The sequence below is a fragment of the Nelumbo nucifera genome, chromosome 1 (assembly GCF_055504915.1).
Source record: "Nelumbo nucifera cultivar China Antique chromosome 1, China Antique-T2T, whole genome shotgun sequence".
Taxonomy (NCBI): domain Eukaryota; kingdom Viridiplantae; phylum Streptophyta; class Magnoliopsida; order Proteales; family Nelumbonaceae; genus Nelumbo; species Nelumbo nucifera.
Window position 1 is genome coordinate 173,034,140 of NC_142649.1, and position 21,451 is coordinate 173,055,590.

The 21,451-nt window shown below is 39.4% G+C and overlaps 1 protein-coding gene and 1 long non-coding RNA gene across 11 annotated transcripts; one reads left to right on the forward strand and one right to left on the reverse strand.

The window, feature by feature from the left end:
* Window positions 1-327: 327 nt before the first annotated feature.
* LOC104596412 (mediator of RNA polymerase II transcription subunit 33A) lies at window positions 328-13,588 on the reverse strand. Of its 10 annotated transcripts, XR_016080661.1 has the most exons (14): window positions 12,309-13,588; window positions 11,636-11,746; window positions 10,060-10,407; window positions 9,500-9,816; window positions 9,287-9,387; window positions 8,373-8,733; window positions 7,719-7,929; window positions 6,790-6,904; window positions 6,480-6,641; window positions 4,978-5,641; window positions 4,138-4,344; window positions 3,615-3,779; window positions 1,454-3,320; window positions 328-1,342 (listed from the first exon to the last, which is right to left on the reverse strand). XR_016080661.1 is itself a non-coding variant. In XM_088895281.1 (13 exons), the coding sequence occupies exons 1-13, from the start codon at window positions 12,581-12,583 to the stop codon at window positions 2,203-2,205; spliced, it is 4,146 nt and encodes a 1,381-aa protein (XP_088751407.1). In that variant the 5' UTR covers window positions 12,584-13,584; the 3' UTR covers window positions 328-2,202. The 10 variants fall into 10 exon arrangements, 8 of the variants coding, with proteins under 8 accessions (XP_088751407.1, XP_088751406.1, XP_010255863.1 ...); XR_016080662.1 differs by lacking the exon at window positions 3,615-3,779 and having other exon boundaries at window positions 12,309-13,574; XM_088895281.1 differs by having other exon boundaries at window positions 328-3,320; window positions 9,287-9,378; window positions 12,309-13,584.
* On the forward strand, window positions 13,035-14,459 carry LOC148804174 (uncharacterized). The gene is made up of 2 exons (XR_016080663.1): window positions 13,035-13,151; window positions 13,952-14,459. It is a non-coding gene; the product is annotated as an uncharacterized LOC148804174 (long non-coding RNA).
* Window positions 14,460-21,451: the final 6,992 nt, after the last annotated feature.

Below are 21,451 nucleotides of genomic sequence, written 5' to 3' on the forward strand. Positions count from 1 at the left end.
TGTCAAAATTCTAATAATCATAAATAAACAACCGTCCGTAGGACGCCATATCGGAATTTTTGCTCAATAGAATTGCAGATACATGTTGATCATCACAACTGCAATAGCATAGAAAGTGCTAAACCAATGCTACACACCTGTGACGAGTTCACAACTCGACACAAAGCTGTGATAAACTCAAAGCATGCACAGACTTGCAATGAACACAAAGCCATCGCGAGCCTGAGATGAGTTTACAACCCTCGCAAATCAGTGACAAATGAAGAAACACAATGACTGGCTGATGTCACTCGTGACAGAATGCCCAATAGAATTAAGAGAGACACATAAGACTATAACATCATCCATGCCATGTTAGTTTAGGAAACTCACAAAAGGAAGCAGTATATATGTATTATGAGAATCATCAGACGAAAGGAAACATCGTCCTAGAGAGATCTCATAAAACACATAACGAAACCTTAGCAGTGTCTCCCTGACAACTGACAACGAATAAAAAATCCCCTTTTCCATGTGGGAATTACTCTTTTGACTCATTCCTTTCGGGACCTCGGGATCTCATCATATAAAGGGAGACATAAATCACAACGAACAGAACATTTCTATCAATCACAGACCTTAGCCTACATATTGCCCTCTACCTTCCTTCGTCTTTCAAAGAGATTGCGGCACATAGCCTTACCACACCACTGACAAGAGTTATTCGTCAAATAAGCTAAAGCATCACAACCAACTTTTCTGGTGAACCACCATCACTCATCACCACTACTTCCACCTATGAGCATGAAGATGGCCTGTCTCTCTTTCAGTAACTGCCTCTGGCTCACGGTGATTTCGCTCTTTGGAATGATATATTGTTTGATCCGGCTTGATGCATCCCTTCTGCTGCCTTTCTACAGTCTCCAAGCAAAGCCAAGCAGTGACTTCCTCTCAGTTAAAGGATATGCTTGACATATCTCGACATCCACCTCCCGCAACTACGAGATCCAACTTGGCTGCTGGCAGCCGTGATGCGTATCCTCGGACATCCTCCGTCGACGTCAATGACAATAACAACTACAACCATGGCAATGGAGTTCGCGGCAATGATATGAACCACAACTGTGGGACTAACGATTTCGATCATTGTTGGATGATGCAGCGAGTTGTGCCTTCAATGAATGACCTGTCGTCGAGGTTGCCATGATGAATGAGGCCCAACTGTTGTTGGGGGATCACCAAGGAAGTTAAAGATAAATGACATCATCGGAAATGGAATCTCCGGTATTCTGTACAAATGGGTGAATTACGGCAAAGGTTGGCGCCCCCGCTGGTTCGTGCTCCAGGATGGCGTTCTGTCATACTACAAGGATCCATGGCCCCGATAAAATCAATGTCAATCATAAATGACAATTTTTACAGCATCTAACAGATATAAATCAATCTTTACATGCAATAAGAGTGGTTAGCGTACTCTGTAATGGAAAAAGAGAACGTCGACACCCTCAAAAACAGGCTCAAGGGAAGACAACCAGCACGGTTGACTAGATCCACGAACCGGAGGCGCTAATGCCCTTCTCAGAATCTCTCTGTCAGCACGTCGGCAACATCTTCTCATCTTCTCCCCAGCTACTGCCACCTGAACATGTGCACATGGGTCGCGGTTTTGGATTCGTCGGGCAATTATCTTGACAACCTGAGCTTTTCTCGATCATATATCCAGCAACAGAGACCTCCATTTTCTAAAGCTAGAGATGAGATATCTGATTTTTGTTTGAGAGATGAGGGGCATTTTTATCCTTTTACATAATACTTAACACCAGTTAACACGGTTTTGGGCCAACTTAACACTACTTTGAAAGTTTGGTACTGCAGTGAAACTATCGATACATTTGAAAGTTTGGGTACTAACACTAACATACACTATCCCCAAAGTTTAAGATACTAAAGTGGAATTTTATATTGACTAACCTAAAACATTACAAGTAGAAACGACAATGGTACCAAGCACAACCTTAGTCTTTGATCTCTCTCTCCAAACAACATCAAACAAGCGCTTGCAAACCGCATCAACTTTTTTTTTTCACTTTTTCTCATTGATCATTACGTAAACTTTACACAAATTTGATGAAAAATAAACTAGATAAAAAGATCGAACATTATTGTTATTATGAGATGCAAAACAACTCTCTCACCTCCAAAAGTGTTAGTTGAGAAACAGACTCATATCTCGCTCTCGACGATTAGTTGGGCAGCTGCACCCATCGCCCCAGCTCCACCTCTACCCAGCAAAGCAAGAGCAAGTTCCTCCTCATTCCACTGCCTTAATCCTTTGCTCAATCTTTTCAAGACATCCACCTCCACCTCCAACACCCATGTTGGTGTACACCCAACCATAAGGCTCACAAATCCTGACACATAAGCCCGCCATGTGGCCCAATCACAACCTAGTGAAACCTTGCCATCAAGTACGCTTGCTAGGAATTCCATGTGAGCTCTAAGGATCTTTGCCCGCCGCTTTGAAGCTGAAGTCGTTGAGTCCACGCCCCAAGCAAATGTACCACAAATAACAGCGAAGTAAGCAAGTGCATAGCCTCTCAGCATCGCCACAATCCCCTCACACCCTCCTTCCTGTTCTGATCCATGCCCAGATATAAACCAAGAAGGAATAGTCTCCTTGATCAACGACTGAACGAGACCCAACCCTCCAGACAACCATACAAATGATGCCCCAAGCAAAGCTGCAAGCTTCACCCGTGTCATTGCTGCAGCAAGTGAAACTTGCCCATATCTCATCCCATTTTTTGTCTTCTTCACCTTCTCCATCCTTTCCCTCAACAACCCATCGCCCACTATTTCTCTCACAGAAAACATTAGAAGAGAGAGAATCTCTTCTGTCATGAACATGATGTCTCTGATTGATCGGTATACTCGCAAGTAAAGAATCCCAGGGGCAACGGGGGAGAATCCTCCATAGAAATGGGAACCAAAACCATGTCCAAGAAGGGCTCCAACACCCCCATTACTAGAGAGGGGTGTGGAATTGAGGCCAAGTGTTGCTGTGAAGCAGCTCTTGAGGAGCTGAACTACAGCATCACTGTTATGGTGGAAGACGGTCCGAGATGCAGAAAAGATGAGGAAATCACTCCATCTCTTCACCTTCTGGGCCCATAGAGATGCTACAATAGGCATGCAAGGCCATGGACAACCTGCTGAAAGGGACTCCAAGGCTGGGCCAGCCAGGTTGAGGGAACGTTCTGAGGCTCTATCAAGTTTGAAGGTTATGGTGAAGCTTACAAAGGCAGCCAAGGGCAGTGGAAGTGTGGCTGGAGCGGTTCCTCCTGTCATAAGAGAAAATATCAAAAATAAGAATCACAACCACGATATGAAGACACTCGTGTTTCCAAATACAAAGGCACATTTTTGGCTGCTTATCAATTTATTTACATTTAGCAGTTTCTCCAACAGGAGAATGCTTTTTCCTCCTATTGTTTTTCCTTCTTTTACTCTCTCTCTCTCTCTCTGGGGTGGGGGGGGGGGATAAATAACAGAAGTACTGCTTGCAGGATGAGAGACCACTGCTTCCACACCCATAAAAGATCCTTGGAGATATCCCCCATGGATCCTTTACATACCCATTTCATACGCCCAAATGACCTTGGCACTTGCTCTATTTTTAATGCAGAGGCAGGAAGTGTACTCATTATGACCCCAAGAGAAGTCTGTTGGCATTGTCTCACGGCTGTCCTTCCAATGGTGCTTCATTGTCCTTAGTGGTTTCCAATCCTTCAACCAAGTTTCTTATAACAGGTAGAGGGTTTCTTTTACTTCTTAACATTAAATCACCAACCCCCAATGTTGGTGAAGTGAAACTCAGAAGGGTACGGTGATATTCATAAGAGGATAGTAAAAACATTAACTTGGTTAAAACAAAACCACTATTTGAATCTTCTAAAAAGCAAAAGATAGTCTTATAAAACGAGATATGGGTGGCTCTCTCTCTCTACACTACCAATAATAGAAGGCATATTTGACGGTTTAAGTATGCTGCACATACAATCCATGTGTGACATGTGAGCATCGACACATTTTAGCAATACCTAATGATGCTAGCATGTGAATGCCACGTAACACAACAGGGCACAAAATACTACTCACCTGCTGCAAGGCTTGGGACGTCTACCCCTGTTGCAGCCAGAATCCTCTTGATCTGCTCCTCAACGTTGCACAAATTTGCAGCAGGGCTTGGCCAATCAGTTCCATTCATGAAGGCAGGTTTCCAAACACCACGTGTCACTTCAGCTGAGAAGTAGCTAACAATTGTTGCCAATGATGCAGGTAGAAAATCAGCTAGATCCTTTAGCCCTGAAATGCAAAGTTCAAGATGTCCTAAAGTGACCCCATCCAAATTCCAAATAAAAGGTATGAACAGAAGCATATATTGGTACCCTAGTTACAACTTACTTACAATGAGCATACACAAAGACACGTATTACATCATCAGCATGTAGTTTACTCCATATTAGGGCCATTAACTAATGTGGTCATGGCTATCTGGTGTCCTCCTGTCTTGTGAGGGGTGGGCTGGATATGGACCTAATCTTGGCCGTTTCTGAACGTGCATAGGCAAAATGCATTGATGAAATCTACATTGCTAATATTATGTATCATGATACATCTAGTTGCCAAAGGTGAAAACTAATAAGACTGAAATCATGGTAATGGATCACAATCACCTGGATTGCAAATAGAGTTTTACTAATAAAATTTATTTCTAGAAGCTGACTCTACCTAAAAAAACAGCCCTCATCCTCAAGGAAGAAAAAAAAGTCAAATAGTTAAAATCATCTCAGAAAATAAATCACTTTTTAGGTGCAAAGATTCTCTACTATCCTCATATGAACCAAATGCATAAGACCAAGCTCAATTGCCTACTAGACTAAGCTGTGTAATGCCTACAAGAACCATGTAAGCATGCTTATGCCAATCAATACTAACCTGTAGCCAGTTCTCGCGGAGACAGTCTTCCATGGGAACAAGCTGTAAGAGCAGCATCGATAACAAAGGGAACTGCCTCCAGGATATCCCATGCAGGTAATTTAGGTTTAAGAGTGGCATCATCATTTCCAGGACCAGAAGAAGTACTACTTCCAGAAGTTCCAGTGGTTAAAGATTGGCTTCCTTTATTCATCTTCCTGAACACCATGTTTAGCAGTCCATCAACAATTTGATGAACTGGTGTCCCATGTACAGGACCAGAGAGCGTTGAAGCTATACAAGCTTGATGTTGCCGGTACCAGAGTTTTAACTTTGGGAATGAGTCTACAAATATAGGTTGTACAGATGACAAATTTGTGGCTGTTGACTGTCTCCGGATTTTGTTTCGATCCTTGGAATTGATTCCAGAGGATGCCAGTTGGGAGTTACGCACCAGTAAGAGGTACTCAGGAGTTAGCTGAGACCCAACTGGGGGTACATCTCCAACCACATGTTCAAGTGGTGGATGATTGAACCTCCACAGCCTCAACAGAAGAATAAATGCATTTGAGAAAACTGCATGTGCAGAAATTTCCTCCCCTGTTGTGAGAGTCCATGAGACATTGGGAACACATGACCCAAAAACCTCACAGATTGGCATCAATGCACCCGCAAGTTGTGGTACCTGACAGTAAAATCAGAAAACTGGAGAGTATTAGAGCATAGTCAACAACAAGGGATTGTGGAGTAACCACCCGTGGATACTCCCCTTTTTCTGAGGCTGCAATTTGGGTTAGGTTGGGTTGAGAACTGTTAAATTTTGAGTGGAGCCAAGCCTGATATAGTTGAAATTCTTCAAATTGGGCAACCCAATTTGCACCCCTAGCCTTTTCCTTTCAACTTTCTTTCTTCTTTCCCAATATATTTATTTCAATTGGCCAGTTGCATTTTGATTTGGGTACAGCAACCTGTCATAGCAATTACATACACGCATCATAATCCTTCTTTTATTGGACTCAACCAACCTTCCTGTCCTTATTGTTTACCTAAATCCTTCAAGGCATCCAAGATTCAGTATGCACTGAATCAAAAATAGGGTAAATCTTTGCTGTACACAAAATATGTGGATGCATGCATTGGACCATTTCAGGTTAGTCAGATCTTAGGTTTCTTCCTCTTCATCTCTCCAAGACTCCAACTACATATGAATAAGTAGTGGTCTACTAATGTAGCAAAGTGATCCATTCCTCAATTAGGTGAAGGAACACTTTTGAGCACAATTGATTGGTAAGCATGTGTTGCCAAAGGGGATGGAGAACAAATTAGTAGTAGAGTTGTCATTCTTTCAATCTATGTACCCAAATATAGCTGGCAAGGGATCTGACACAGAAACACTTAGACACTTTGAAGTGTCTGACAAATACAGAACTCGTGCATGTGTTTGGGTATTGCAGCTCTCAATAACTGAGAGGATTATTTCCCACATTTGTGTCTAAGGAAGGTATTATAGAAGCAGAACCTACCAAACCATGTAATGAGAAAATCTGGACACAGTCAACAGATGCTATTCCAACAAGAAGAGTGTTGAGCATCGGTGCATGGCCTATTAAATGACTGTCACTCCCAGAATAATCTGCTGGAACTGGAGGGGACAGCAATCTTATTACAAAATGAATGGTGTGTTCCTGCAAGTAACAGAAAATTTACATGAACCAACACAGAAGGATCAAGACAAAAATAAACTAATATAACATACAACATAGTATAAAGAAGCTATATATTCATGCAAATATCACTTCGCCAAACTCAAAGGAATGATTTATGGCTCATTACCTGTATGTTCCAACCTCTAATTAAAGATGCCCCGCAGAGAATGTTAGCAGCAGATATCTTCTCATCATCCGATCCATTGACTGCAATGTCAAATATTTTCTCGAGCTCTGCTAAGCTTCCATCAAATCCATGAGCTTAAATTCAGTGGCTTTATCCTTGAGTAAATTTAAAAGCAGCATCTGATATACCTGGCTTCAGGAAATAAATAGCATATAACTGAAGACCAGGAAATCATTTGAGTCCGACAGTAAGTAAAAACAACTCAAAGCTGACCCCGAAGATCACCTTTATTTATTTATTTTATGTATTTATTTTTTTCATTTTTTTTCCATAGCGATCCTTTGTGAAAAACATAACAAGTGATAACTAACAGCTGAAAAACCAATGTGCATGGTTGGGAACATCTAAATAATGGATCCCAGAAACTTCTCTTAAAAAATTTGAACCTTTCAACCTAATTTCCAGACTAGGGGCCATTACTTGGTGTTATGGTAAAATACTTAAGGTCAGGACCATAGCCAGTTTACCCATCCCAGGACTCCAGATGGTTGGGACCAACATTTTTCCAAACTACATAAAGGACTTTATAAATTAATAGTAGAAATAACTATATAAGATCAACTTTTGGGCTAAGATATATACTGATGGCTTCCATAGAATATTGGATGCTGGCCCTCTGCTTGTGGTCCCAAGTATAATATTAATACAGAATTTAACTACAAAAAGAGAAAACATACAAAGCACAATATAAATAGAGGAGAGGTAAATTTTATGGTCATGATAGTTATAATCACTCAGCTTCTGCTAGGTTAAAACAACAACGCCTAAAGGAACACTGGTTTAATATGGTAGCTAAAAGGCTTCAACTATGAAAAAGAACAATAGATTAACGATTATCTGAACACCTAGAACGAAAAGCACCAGCATACCTTGAAGCAGGAGAAGAAACCAAAGCATTTATCATTGATGAAGTTAGTGGGGCTCCCTTCATCAATGATGACCAGCCAGGCACTTGGGCAGGCATACTATGAGGAATTTGGTTGATGCGCCTATTTACATAGCCTGGCCAGAAATATGCTGATGTGTCCAGTAGATTTCTAGCAATGCAAGCTTCAACTATTAGATGCCGCAAATTTCCAGCTGCAAAAAAAGGAAAGTACAGCTATTAGAAGAAAAGAGAACAAAATATATAACAAAACAGAAGCAACAACGCATTGAAACCGTTAGGATAACCACTAGGAAGTACCCAAAAATGCTACCCACAATATAATATATATATATATAATATATATATATATATATATATATCAGGTGATCCACGTTGCATCCTTATCACAGATATGGGAGTAAACCCATATTAAATGAAATGAAACCAACCAATGGATGGTGTCAATACTCAATCAGATCAACTTTTTTTTTATGACTTTCCTCCTCATGTGCAACATGAAATGGTGGATCTCACTCTCATGCATGTAAGCAACATGCATAAAAAATACAATGCTGTAGCTAGCCCTCACTTTCCCACACTGAAGACCCCTATCCACAGAAATCAATTCTCTAATGTCAAAAAACATGGAACTTACAACAATTCAACGGCATGTCATTCATGCTAATGCACTCAAAATACCCACTTCCAACTGGGACACCAGAAACAAACATCATGGCTTTCACAGCAGCTTGATTTGCTACAGATACAACAGATTGTGGTGGGGTCAGTAGTCCTTCATAATCACCCAATATCTGTAAGCTGGACACCAAATCCTTGTGACGCTTTCCTGCAACCTGTTTTTCTTTCCTTTGGTTGTTGGGGCTGCATTCAGTTTCATCAATAAGTGCAGCTTCCTCTTCCTCAATGATATCAGCAATTGCAAGAGTCGTGACAGAAAACAACATGCATAAGCGGGTATCAAGGCGAGGTACAGGACCCTCAATAGGATCCCTTTCCTGTGAAAGTAATAGTTAAAACACATAAGTGTATAACACTATAACTCATGACAGAGAATTATAGAATGCTCCACAAGAACCTAAATGATGCTTCCTTGACTTCATACAGTGTATCAAGCACTCTGATTAATCCATACAAATTAATTATGGGCTCCTTGGATGGGAATTTCCTTTTCTATCTTCTGTTAGTTTAGGAAGAAATTAGGATATGAAATGGCCAAAATCCAGAACACAAAGACATATTCAGCCAGAAAATGCACGGTCCCTTTCCATGAATACTGCCTTCTAAAATCTTGACTACCAAGCTTGATGCATAGCACCATCATATCAATTCCCAGTTTGTTCACATTCAAACATGCCTACGACATTGGGGAAAAATGAAAAAGGAACTTAAAGACTGGTAAGCAATAAGGACAGTATGCGCATCGGCTTGGACATTCCTAGGGAGCATTATGCATTACCTTCTTGATTAACAAAGAAAATTCCAAGCTTTATTGTGGTATAAAAAGAAATGAAGGAAAAAATATTGAATTCTGTTCACACAAAAATCTACCCTTTGGACATGGCGAAGAGCTGCAATCCAAAGACCCAGGAACGCATCATGCCAGGTGGTACCATTAACTGCTTGAAGAGATTTCACCAAACCTGTATAAACTAAAAAAACGTTTACCTCTGATCCATAGAAAGCTGGCAGGGAAAGGAAAAAAAATAACAGTTATCTGAGAAATTAATATTTAAAGTACTCAAGTAAAAAGACACCTCATACCAGTAAGAGTTTCAATCGCACTAGTTACTGCAACTTGGGAACCATCCATAGAATCTTCTAGAAACAGATCGAGAGGAAGCCAAAGTGAAGATTGACTAGCCCCAAAACACTTCCCTGCAGAAGAGGTCATAGACCTAGAAGCCATAACTGCATGGAACTCCTGCTGTGTACTCGTTTTGCATTCTCGAGACAATATCTTACATGTATCTGATGAAAACTGCACCAGAGCCTCTGGAGATATTTTTGAACTCTTCAGTGCCATTGAATTTGTCCCAAGCAATTGCAACCGCTGAATGAAACTTCCCCAATGCAGAGGCCTAAGATAGTGGTAAACAGTAGCAAAATCAGATACTGTACAAAACCATCCAAACCCTAATGTAGCTGACACTAAGATTAATTAACCAAAGTTCTGTGTAGATGTGGGTGATTAGTTAAAGAACATGCGTAAACCATAGACATACCAATGGCCTACACCAACTCAAGAGCAACAGAACTAACAATTGTTGCATGTGATGTGCAAAATGAACACAAACATAAATTAAAGACTAAGATGTTATTACATGTTTTGACGTGCCAAGTAAAGAAGCTTGGAAGTTATTTTATTTTGCAAGAATTGCCCAATTAACTCAACAGCCATAACAGTGTTTGCTTTCCGTAGTCTATCTTGATGTTCAGTTCTTTTTTCATCAAAACTATCATGACCATCTATTTCCATATCTTGTTGCCTAGTTGACCATTTGGACTCCTTTTCTGGGGTCATTTCCAGCAACCCTTCATCATCTAATGTTGCATCAAGCAACTGCCACACAATTGAGAAGACAAATTCAACCACAAGAACCCCTGGTTCACATGCTTGAAGACCAAATATTTGGGAAAGATGAAGAACATCATCTATAGACTTCATGGTCCTGCATAAGAAAAACAAGTTACATCTACCTATAGTTTTAATTGTAAAAGTAGTGCAAATTGGAAGAAAAGCCAATACATAAAAATAGAAATGAGATTTAATTAATGAGATTATGAGACTAGAAGTAGATAAAAGTGTAGATGTAGCTCTTATTGTTTCTAATATCCAACTGTCATAATATAACATTGACGCCCCTAAGGACAACAGTGAAGGTGTAGCAGGACGAGATGCATGAAAAGCAATGCCTGAACTATGATGCATTTTGGGCTTTTTATTGTTCTAGATTTAAGCACCTGTGGTTCAACAATTGATATGGCACTGAACAGAATGGAATGGCGAAACAGGATTCATGTAGCCAACCCCATATAGTGGAACAAGGCTTAGATAATGATGATGATTGTTCTAGATTTTAGTAATTTTCAGGCCCATGCCATTGACGTCAACCAAAAGAAGCAGATTTGCGATTTTTAGTTCAAAATCTTCCAAAAGCAGGATAGCTGCTGCTTTTGAGTTTATTTTCACATCACATTTGAATAGTTCCTAGGTTGATGGCCTAGCATGATTCCAATTTGTGAATGGTAATCAACAGTCTCGCAAGTCTTCATTCAACATTTAACATGTCAAGAGAAGATGAATGAACCAATTCCCATATCACATGGTGCCTACAGGAAAACCAATGGAAAATCTATAATTTCATGTGCTGCAGCTAACTTTTTTCTCTAATGGGTTGAAAGGAAAAAAATGCATAGCTGCACTTCCAATTTGTATAAATCCTATAATCTTTTCCACCCACTTCTTGCTGACTGACAGCAATGTTCCTAATGTTAGGATGCAGAAGACCAATAGTGATTGTATTGCTGCCCCAGTATGTCAAGTATCTACAAGTTACAGGATGTAGTTTCTACAATAAATTGTAACATGAATAAAAACTAGGGTTACACCTTTTGGCCTTTGAACAAATTTGGGATTCTCTGCTGAGTGCAGAGCATCTTTATCCAAAGAAGAAATTGAAATTGTTTTTTGTTTCTTGTCCTGAGACTGGAACAATAGAGGACTATACAACTTTAAAACAATTCTTCAAGAATGGCAAAATGACAGCTCTGTAGATTGCAAATGACAAACTACAGAATATTGACAAGGTCCATCAAGCAGACAGTTAATTGTTCTAATAAATGTCCTTTAAAAAGTGTTATTCTTTCCTTTAGGTACTAAACAAAATCAAACCTCACTTTTGCCAATTTGGTCCATTAATTTGAGATGCGAAGGAGAAAGCATGTCTTTTAAGGAGTTCCATGTAGAGCCTGTATGCTGTTGGCCGGGACCGCCTACTAGGAAGCGCCCTGTGCAGAAAAAGGAAAACAGAAAATATTGATGAACTGCAAATAAAAGAAAGTAACAACAAATAGGAACACCAATATCCTTGAGGATACTTAACAGATCAGACAACAATTTTAGTAGTATTTGAAGAGAAAATTAGGCAGGTTTGAGTAAGCTGCTTAATCAGCTGGATGACTTCTAATTACTACTTATAATTGAATAGCTGAAATCAATAGAGGTTGATAAAAAGGACAAAAAAGTTAACATTAGACAACCACAGAATCACCATTAGCTATAGACATAGTAGTACACGAAAGATCTTGTCTTGCCCAATCCGGAAAACCAATAAATTCAAAGAAATAGTCCAATTCAAATCAACAAAACGCCAGAGTATTAGAAGAAACACAAATGAAAAATCACGTATGAACAATAGACATCTGACAAGGAAGCACCTTCCTGTAACCAAATCAGTAGATCAAAAACGACCAAGCTCACAACTATCAAAATAGAACTAAGAGGTTTTGTCAACCATCATTGAAGCCTAGACACAAGGAAGAAGATACAACTAGAAGGTTAAGCACAAACCTGCAAGATAGAAGAGCAAGAACCAGCATAGGCGGTGCAATCTTCACGGCTAATGCCCTCTCGAGAAATTTCCATGCGATTGAAACGTTATTCCCCCAACAAATGTGAGAAACCAGTATATGAGCCACCTCCGTGGAAGGCAGATAAACCCCGGCTGAATTCAAACTCGAAGAGAGCTGGATTGCCCACAGCAGAGGATCACTACCCTTATCCTGCGCACACTTAGTGAGCTCTACTACGCTGTCCCATAGCGTTGTCTGTACGGAAGCCGCCATTTTTAGAGCAGATCCAGAGCGTTTTCATGGATAGAAACAGAATCCAATAGCGCAGATTGGGATTAAACTCTCAAGACAGAGCAAGTAATAACTAAGAACGGCGAGGAAGACCCTTTTCCCCTTCTTTGGAACCTCTTCCAGTTCCGGGTTCTAAAAGTGGAAGTCAGCTTCAGACTGGGAAGGGGGTTGCTTCTATACCCATTGACAATTAGGGTTCCAAGTTTTCTTCTGGAGTGATTTCTTAGAGTATTAAAATGCTCGATCTTGGGTTGGGTCCATTAGCGGTTTAGCACACAGTGCACAAACTCAGCAGCAGGTCTCAGGGTTTTGACCTGTAAAAATTTCCCATCATTTTAATGAATTTCACGTGTCCTTAGTAAAAAAGTGAGGGTACAAATGTCAATTGGAGCTAAATACAGACTCTCCATTATCCCTTCCCCAGTGGATGAACTGCTTGAATAAACGAAAAAAAAAAAAGTTGAATCCATGGCAGAGAGCTCAATGATGAAAGTTCGATCACAGAATCGCCAGCAGTGCAGCCACTGATTGAAGCTTGCAAAAGCCACAGGTGTATATTCACTATTACTTCCCCTTTCATCTTTGTTAACAAGTCGCTTTCCATATGGGCTACTTCTAGAGTTGATTTTTTCAGGGGTTAGGTGGAGAGATAACATATAGAAATATTCCCAGAAGATTTATCCACAGATATTAGAGTAGAGATGGGTATTGGTAATGGGGTAGGATTAGGAATAGGAAACAACTCTTTGCTTTATCTTTACTCCTCTCAATCCCCCATCTATTATCACATACATTTCTTTTTCTATTTGTTATTTCGGGTGGTTGCTCAGTTGCTCTGGTTTCGCCATGGTGATGAAATGGTGAGATCATCATCCAGCAACCCCACCGCCTTCCCCTTCTTTCATTTTCACCAAAGATGATACCGGTAGTTTGGCTTTATCTTCAACGATACACCATTTGTGGACATGACTTTCAAGTTTCAACATCCCTGATCTCTCCACTTACCATCTCCAGGTCTCCTCCACCTCCACGTAATGGTCCTCACACGCTCACACTCACCTCACAGCACTTGCAGCCGCCCAGACCTGTTTGACTCGGAATCAGAACCCTTCAAAAGATAAACCCGAATTGGCCCACGGCGGACCTATGACCTGGGTCGTGAGCACATGATTTGTTTTTAGAAAATTTGAAAAAAAAAGTTAAATTAATAAAATAAAAGAAAAATTCTCAAACTCTGTATTTTAAAATTTAGTACTCAAACTTTAAAACGTGACAATATATTACTCGAAATTTCAATTTGCCACAAATCAATATTTGGCATTAATTCACCGCCAGTCAACCATCTCGTAGTGTTCACAGGTGGTAAGCGTAGCCTTTCATTCCGACCCCATGGTAATTTTCTGACCTCCTGCTCTTGCTCGAGTAAGTGGTAAGCTTCAATCAACTCCGACAAAGGAGAGGAGAGGAGACTGTTCACGCGCAGGTTGAATGAACGACAAAGAAGGTGGTAAGCTTTAAACCCCTAACGTCTAATCAGTTTCACAAATTAGCTATCGTGCTAGAGTGGCTGAGTGGCTGCCTGCCAGGTCGTCCGTTATGAGAGAGTGCAAGGTCCAATTCTGAGCATTGATGAGGGCGAGGAGCCTGCCGACTTTTGGGATGCTCTAGCTAGTGCTCCGCTTCTTAGTGACGATCTTGACAAAGTGGCCGGCAAACTCGATTGTTCTACCGGTAAGGATCAGGTTGCAGTGGCAATTCGTCTTGGGGTTGGTGGGAAGAAGGTGGATGAATATGATTTGGACTATGAGATTTTCCAGAAGGCGCTTTCGGGTGGTGTGGTTATACAAAAAAAAAAGAACCTAATTTTTCAGGTTGAAAAAGTCCCTTTCCCTAGTTTTCTTCCTCTTCTTTTCATTTGATTTGTTTAGAGGGGCAAGGTGACTGTTTATGAAGTATATATGTAGGAAAAGAAATGGATGTGCAGAAAGAAATGGATGGGGATTGGTACATTGTCTAGGAAGAAATGGATGTCCAACAATAAATGTCTCTGCTTTTCGTCAGATCAGTGCTGGCCATTCGTAACGGTCTCACCTGTGTCTCTTTAATTTGATCAGTTTGTTTACTCAGATTCATCTGGAGCTCTCTACAGAAGCTACAACCAACAAGTTGACAGAAACAGCTTGGCCAAACCCAGTACTTGCACAGCTAGACCTTGAACCCTCTAAGAAAAACCAAATTTTGTTGGAGGCATCAGAGATGGTGGGACCAAAAGGTTCAGTAGCAGTAGCTTCATATAGGCTGATTAGAAAATCCCTGAAAATCTTGCATTAAAATCAACCAGAAGTTAATGTAATATAAATACAGTAAAAAGCATAGAAAATAATAGAAAAAAGCAAAAAACCTGATCGTCTCTTCCGGCATCGGCAACGATTGAGTTAGAAAAAGGGGTACCATTAGCATTAGCAGATGTAATTTCTTCTGGCAATTTTTCCACAATACACAGAGCAGATCTTCGTACGACGCTGTCTGATTTGTCATTCGTCGATTTTAACTTTTCCGGCGTCGCATTCCGCTTGATGTTACTGGCGTGTGGAACTGGTTTCTTCGGAACTTTAGGTAATAGAGTGGGTGAACAGTGGTTCCCACTTTGCAGAGAAAGGATTATAGCTGGGATCATTTTTGTCATTTCAAAAAATAGTTCATATATTGGTCGAACTTGCAGATGGGTAATTATGTCTTTTTGCATTCAGACTGATGGTGAATTAACGTCGGGTAATGATTTGTCCCAAATTGAAAGTTCAGATAATAGATTGTGGCATTTTAAAGTTTGGGTATTAAATTGACACTAGGCTTAAATTACATGATGCTTATCGGGAATTTTCCCTAAAATAAATATAAAATTGAAAAAAGTATAATAGAATTAGAATAAAATAGTATAGTAAAATTAAAAATAAGGTAAATTTCTTAAATTATTCAATTTTTTTATTTAACTATTATCTTAAATCACCTTTATTGTTTCTCACAATTAATTAGCTCTACCTTTACCTTTAGCATTCCTCAAATTCAAGTCCTTGGTGTATTCTTGGATTCGATTGTCACACCATTGTCGTTGCTTCAATGGTTGGAGAATGATTCGTCTTTGGCGTTTCGAAGTTGCCCATCAAATGTGAGATACGACACCCATTTCTCCATTTCTATCTCCGAAATCCCCTCTAATTCCCTCCAACTCTCTGCTAGTCTAAGCCACTTGTTGAACATCTTTCAAAATTTTCCTCATTTGGATAGGGGTTTCTGTTTAGTGTAAAGTCGAGATGGGGATTCCAACCGAGGTCCTCTTAGGGGTATCATTGAAAAACAAAAAATTGTATGATTGCACTTTAAGAGATAAGAGGAAATGAACAACCATTTTTCTCTTAAAGTTAAAAGATTCCTATTAACAGATAAGAATTAAGAGGAAACGAACAGGCCCTTAGAAAGAGTATAGAAAAGGGAGAGAATTAAGGTAGAGTGGGTTTTTGACTTAAAGGGTAAAATAAACATTTCATATGTTCCGTTACGATGTACCCACGATGGTAATTGTTAAAAACTGTAGAGATGGTTTAAGACAATAGTTAAACAATAACAGTACAATTTGTCAATTACTTAAACAATATGGGTAGTTTAAGAAATTTCTCTACCCAGGGGTGATAGGACAGCACAACTCACTTTACAGCTCTAGCCATGCATCAAGAACATCTCTGGCGGCTAAAAATTTCAAGGTTTTTAAAATCAGATCAGATATGGAACCATTTTGACTTTTGAGGACCAATTCGTAGTCAAACTCTGACTGTCCAATCCAAATGAATGGCCCATTCTGACAAAAAAAAAAAACAAAATAAAAGCAAAAAACCATTGTAAGAATCGATAATTCAACTATCTAAGTCAACGATTCACTAATCAAATCAATAATTTTTAACCAAAAAACAGTTTTGAATGAAACATTTGATCAAATGACCGATTCCTGATTTTTCCGATTTGACTATTTTGTCCGATCCAGTTTTGAAATCACTAGGAAATTTTATGTGTTTTAAAAACGTTGAGATTTCCAACAACGTTCCTGTGTTACATCATGCTTGATGAATCTCCAAATAAATGCAATATGAGATGAATATTTCTATATTCTGACCCAAAATTTTGTGTTAACCGGAGAGTCCTCACCACCAGATCACATCAAATTTATTCTTAGGAAGCTGCTAATCATTTTTTTCTTGTATGCGTTAGCGTTACAATTTACAGTTGCCCCATAAATCATACATCTGGAACACATGTAATTAAAGATGAAGGACCCATTTGAAACATACTATTCCAGGTTTGTGATGGATGGGGCATCTTATATATATTAATAGGATTGGGGTGCTCTCTCCGTACGAAATATATTCGTGCGAGTAGATTCTCATGTGAGTAATTTATTTCCTATTAATTATATAACTTGTTAGATAATTATATATAAATATATAACAGTTATTATAGATATTGTTAATAACTAGATATTGAATTGCTCGAACGGTTTTGACTGTCTTTTTTATTTTTTTTATTTTTTTGTCAGAATGGGCCAACCATTTGACCCGGTAATCGGACCCTTGACTAGTTCAGTCTTTGGGTCAGTTTTAAAAATCACGAAGTTATGTAATTTGAGTGTGTGACTCATAAGACCGGAAAATGGAACCGTTCTGGCCATTGGTTTTCGGGTAAACGATTTGATCGTCCAGTATGAACGAATGGCCCATTCTGACAACAAAAACTAAAAAAACAACCAAAACTATTGAATGGGTCAACGGGTTGATGCTTCGACTACTCGGGTCAATGGGTTGTTGACTGATTCAACGGTTTTTGGCCAGGGACTGGGATTGGAGTAAAACAAAATTGGTTGTCTGGATAGTTCCCAATTAAAAAAATAAAAAAATGGATGACCCATTTTGATAACAAAAATTACAGGCAAAAAATTGTGTGAGGTCCATTAAGCAGTACCATATGTGTTATGTCATTCAAGCGTGTGACTCATACGACCTAAAAATGGAATCATTCTGGCCACCGGTTTTCGGGTTGACGGTTCGATTGTTTGGTTCGAACAAATGGCCCATTCTGACAAAAAAAATTAAAAATAAAAAAACGACCAAAAACCATTGAACGGGTCAATGGTTCGACTGACTGGGTCAATGGGTCCTTGGTCGATTCAACGATTTTTTGCCAGGAATCAAGATTAGGATAAAATGGAACCGGTTTCCTGGATGATACCCAATTAAAAAAATAAAAAATAGCTAAAAACCATTTTATGGATCAACAAGTCAATGGTTCGACCACTCAAAAATCGTCTAGACAAGCAGTTCTATTTCACCCTTAACTTGTTTTTTGGCCAAAATTGTTAACTTGGTTAGTGATCCACTGATTCAGGCAATTAAACCATTAATCCGTTCAGCCTAAACAACAGTTTTTGGCTATTTTATATTTTAATTTTAATTTTTTAAATTGAAATGGACCATCCATTCAAATTAAATGGTCGAACCGGTGGCCAAAATGATTCGAGTTCCGGGTGGGATTTTAAAACATTGAGTTAGAGATTACTTTTGAACGCCAAAATAATCATAAAAGCCCGTGGCCGTGGGTCTTCTTCGGCAGACAATCCCGATCATGTGTCTTTTCCCCTAATGTGGGCGTCTCTTCTTTTGCTCTCTACTTTCCTCAATGTTTCATGCTTCTTCTCCGACCACAATCCCTGCTGCCAGGATCTGTCATCTGCTCCAATATTGGTCATCGTACCCAGTAGTTTTGTTTTTTAGTACAGAAATAGTTCATGTTAGCCTAAGTTTGTCTTGCTCTTCAAACCCCAAAACCCTTTTTCCATTCGTTTTATTTATTTATTTGATTTATCTTTTACGGTTTAACTATGCATTTACATGAGTGTTTTTGTTAAATATGATCTCTATTGCAGTTCATGTTCGCCCAAGTTTGCTTTCTCTTTTTTTGGTTAAATATTCAATATCTATTAGTAAAGATGATGTTGCAGATCATTTAATGATTTTCACATGGCTGAATTATCTTTGACCCAAACGGTCAAACCATTTAGTTCAAAAATCATCCAGAAAATCGGTTTCATTTCACCTTTTAATTGCTTTTTTTGCCAAAAACCATTGAATTAATCAGAGGCCCACGGCAATTGAACCATCAATTTATTCAGCCCAAACAATGGTTTTTGGCCTTTTATTTTAATTATTTTTTAGGATAAATTACAAAGACCCCCTGTACTATGGGGTTTGTGACAAAGACCCCCATGTACTTTGTTTCGCGATAAAGACCCCCTGTACTATGACCATGAGACAAAGGCCCCCTTCTGTTAGCCTTCTGCCTGAAAAGGCCATTGCAATATTTTTTAATCCCCATATCACCCTTATAATTGTTTGAACTAGACATATAGAGAGAGAAAAATAAAAAAGAGAAGTAGAGAGAAACAGAGATCGAATTGTATTCGGTAGGACGATAAGCACACAACCAGTCCCCATATCAAAATCTAATGAAGCACACCTCTTTCTCAAGAGGCCAATATGATATCAGACAATTGCATCACTTCAGGCCGGCGTAGGAGCAACCGAGCAGGAACTTTCACTTCTCTGAGTTGTGTTCTTCCACTAACCGAAGAAAATGTCGAGAAGGGTAGATAGGGTCGTCGTGTGGCTGGAACATTCACTTCTCCGTCCCCCACTTCATAACTGGCTTAACATAAATAAATGAAAGAACAAGTAAACAAAACTATTCACTTACATTCCAGATACGTTGTTGGATTTTAATCTCATAAGAGATTAAATCCAATGGGTTTGATTGGTCAATTACATGAGAAGTTGCACCTGCACACTTGATTGAAAAATTAGCTTTTCTCTTACAAAACCCAGTTTTGAACTTGTCCCACATTGGAAAATTATAAGCTTTGTTTTCAGAATTTTAATAGGAGCTGATTTACACTCCTTAGAGATAGTAGAGGAGAGTATGGGGGTTTGATAACGTGCAACGCGCGCGCATGCGTGTGCACGCGTGTGTGCGGCGCAATGAGGCGCACTTTGCTCGCACCAGCACCTACCTTTTCTTCATACCTCTTCATAAACTATTTAAGGAGCATGAATTAGACTCCAAAAACACACAATTTCAAAATTCACTTTCTCTCTCTCTCTCTCTCAGTTCGGTCTGCTACAGTCTCACAAAAGGTTTCTTTGGAGACTCTTCAACTTTGTTGGTTGCAAATTCTCGCCCAAGGCTCTGTTATGTCCTAGGAACAAATTTGCTTGTAACCCAACAGCAAACTCAGTGTAACCGAGTGGGGGTAATTAACGTTCTAAAGACAGTGTCTTCAGACGTGCCTCAAAGCTTCTCCTCCAAAGTTACGGTGACCCCATTCTTCCAACAATTTTAGAACGCTATTCTGCAATGGAGGCGGAAGCAAGCATGACTTCGATCAAGATGATGAACCAAGATCTTGTTCGACTAGACCAGTTTGATGGAGCAAATTTCAGCCGATGGCAAGATAAGATGATATTCTTTCTGACCACACTGAAACTATACTATCTGCTGGACCCGAATCTGCAATCACTTCCTGAACCCACTGACAAAGACTCAGAAAAACTAAAGAAGGAAAGAGAAAAACGAGAAGATGACTCACTTCCGTGCCGAGGACACATACTGAATGCCTTATCAGACCGGCTCTACAACTTCTACAAGGAACTTACATCTCCAAAAGAAATCTGGAAGGCCCTGGAATTCAAATACAAGGTGCAAGAAACAGGTACGAATAAGTATCTTATTGCAGAATACTTTGACTTCACCATGAATGGCCATAAATCCATACTGGAGCAAGTTCATGAACTACAAGTGATAGTCAACAAAATTCGATCCCTTGACATCATCCTTCCTGAATCTTTCCAAGTGGGAGCAATCATTGCCAAACTTCCACCCTCTTGAAAGGATTACAGGAAGAAGCTTCTGCACAAGGCTGAAGAACTTACCTTGGAGCAAATTTAACAACACCTTCGTATTGAAGAAGAGTCTCAGATTAGAGACAGTAGAGATAAGACCCTGGCCGGTATGCTGAACTCTAAGGTCAATTTTGTGAAAAAACGGATTGAAGAAGATTAACCCTGCATTACAAGTAAAGAAGGATGGGAACTTCAAGAAGAGCAACAATAAGAAAGGATCCTGCTATGTTTGTGGATATAAGGGGCATTATGCCCGAGTCTGCCGACATCGGAAAGGCGGAACCAAGTCTGCAAACATGGTAGAAGACAATCTAGTGGCCATGATTACTGAAGTCAACATGGCAGAATCATCTTCTGAATGGTGGTTTGATTCAGGCGCCACAATCCATGTTGCAAGGACAAGTCCTTGTTCAAGACATATGAAGAAGTGACTGATGGTCAGGAGGTATAGATGGAAAACCAAACATGTGCCAAAGTTGCTGGAAGAGGCAGTGTAGAGTTGAACTTCACCTCCGGAAAGACACTGATTCTCCTGAATGTTCTCCATATTTCTGACATTAGAAAGAACTTGGTCTCAGTAAATCTTGTCTATAAGAGGGGGTTCAAAGTTGTCTTTGAATCCGACAAACTAATTATATCCAAGAATGGAATGTTTGTTGGAAAGGGATATGGTTGTAATGGTATGTTCAAATTAAGTATTAATGAAGAAAAAGTTTCTGCTTATATTATTGATTATTTCTCTTTATGGCATGATAGGTTAGAACACTTAAATTTTAAATCCATAAAAAACAAGAGCAAACTTGGTATAATTGCTTACAGTAATGAATCAACTGAAAAATGTGAGATATGTGTA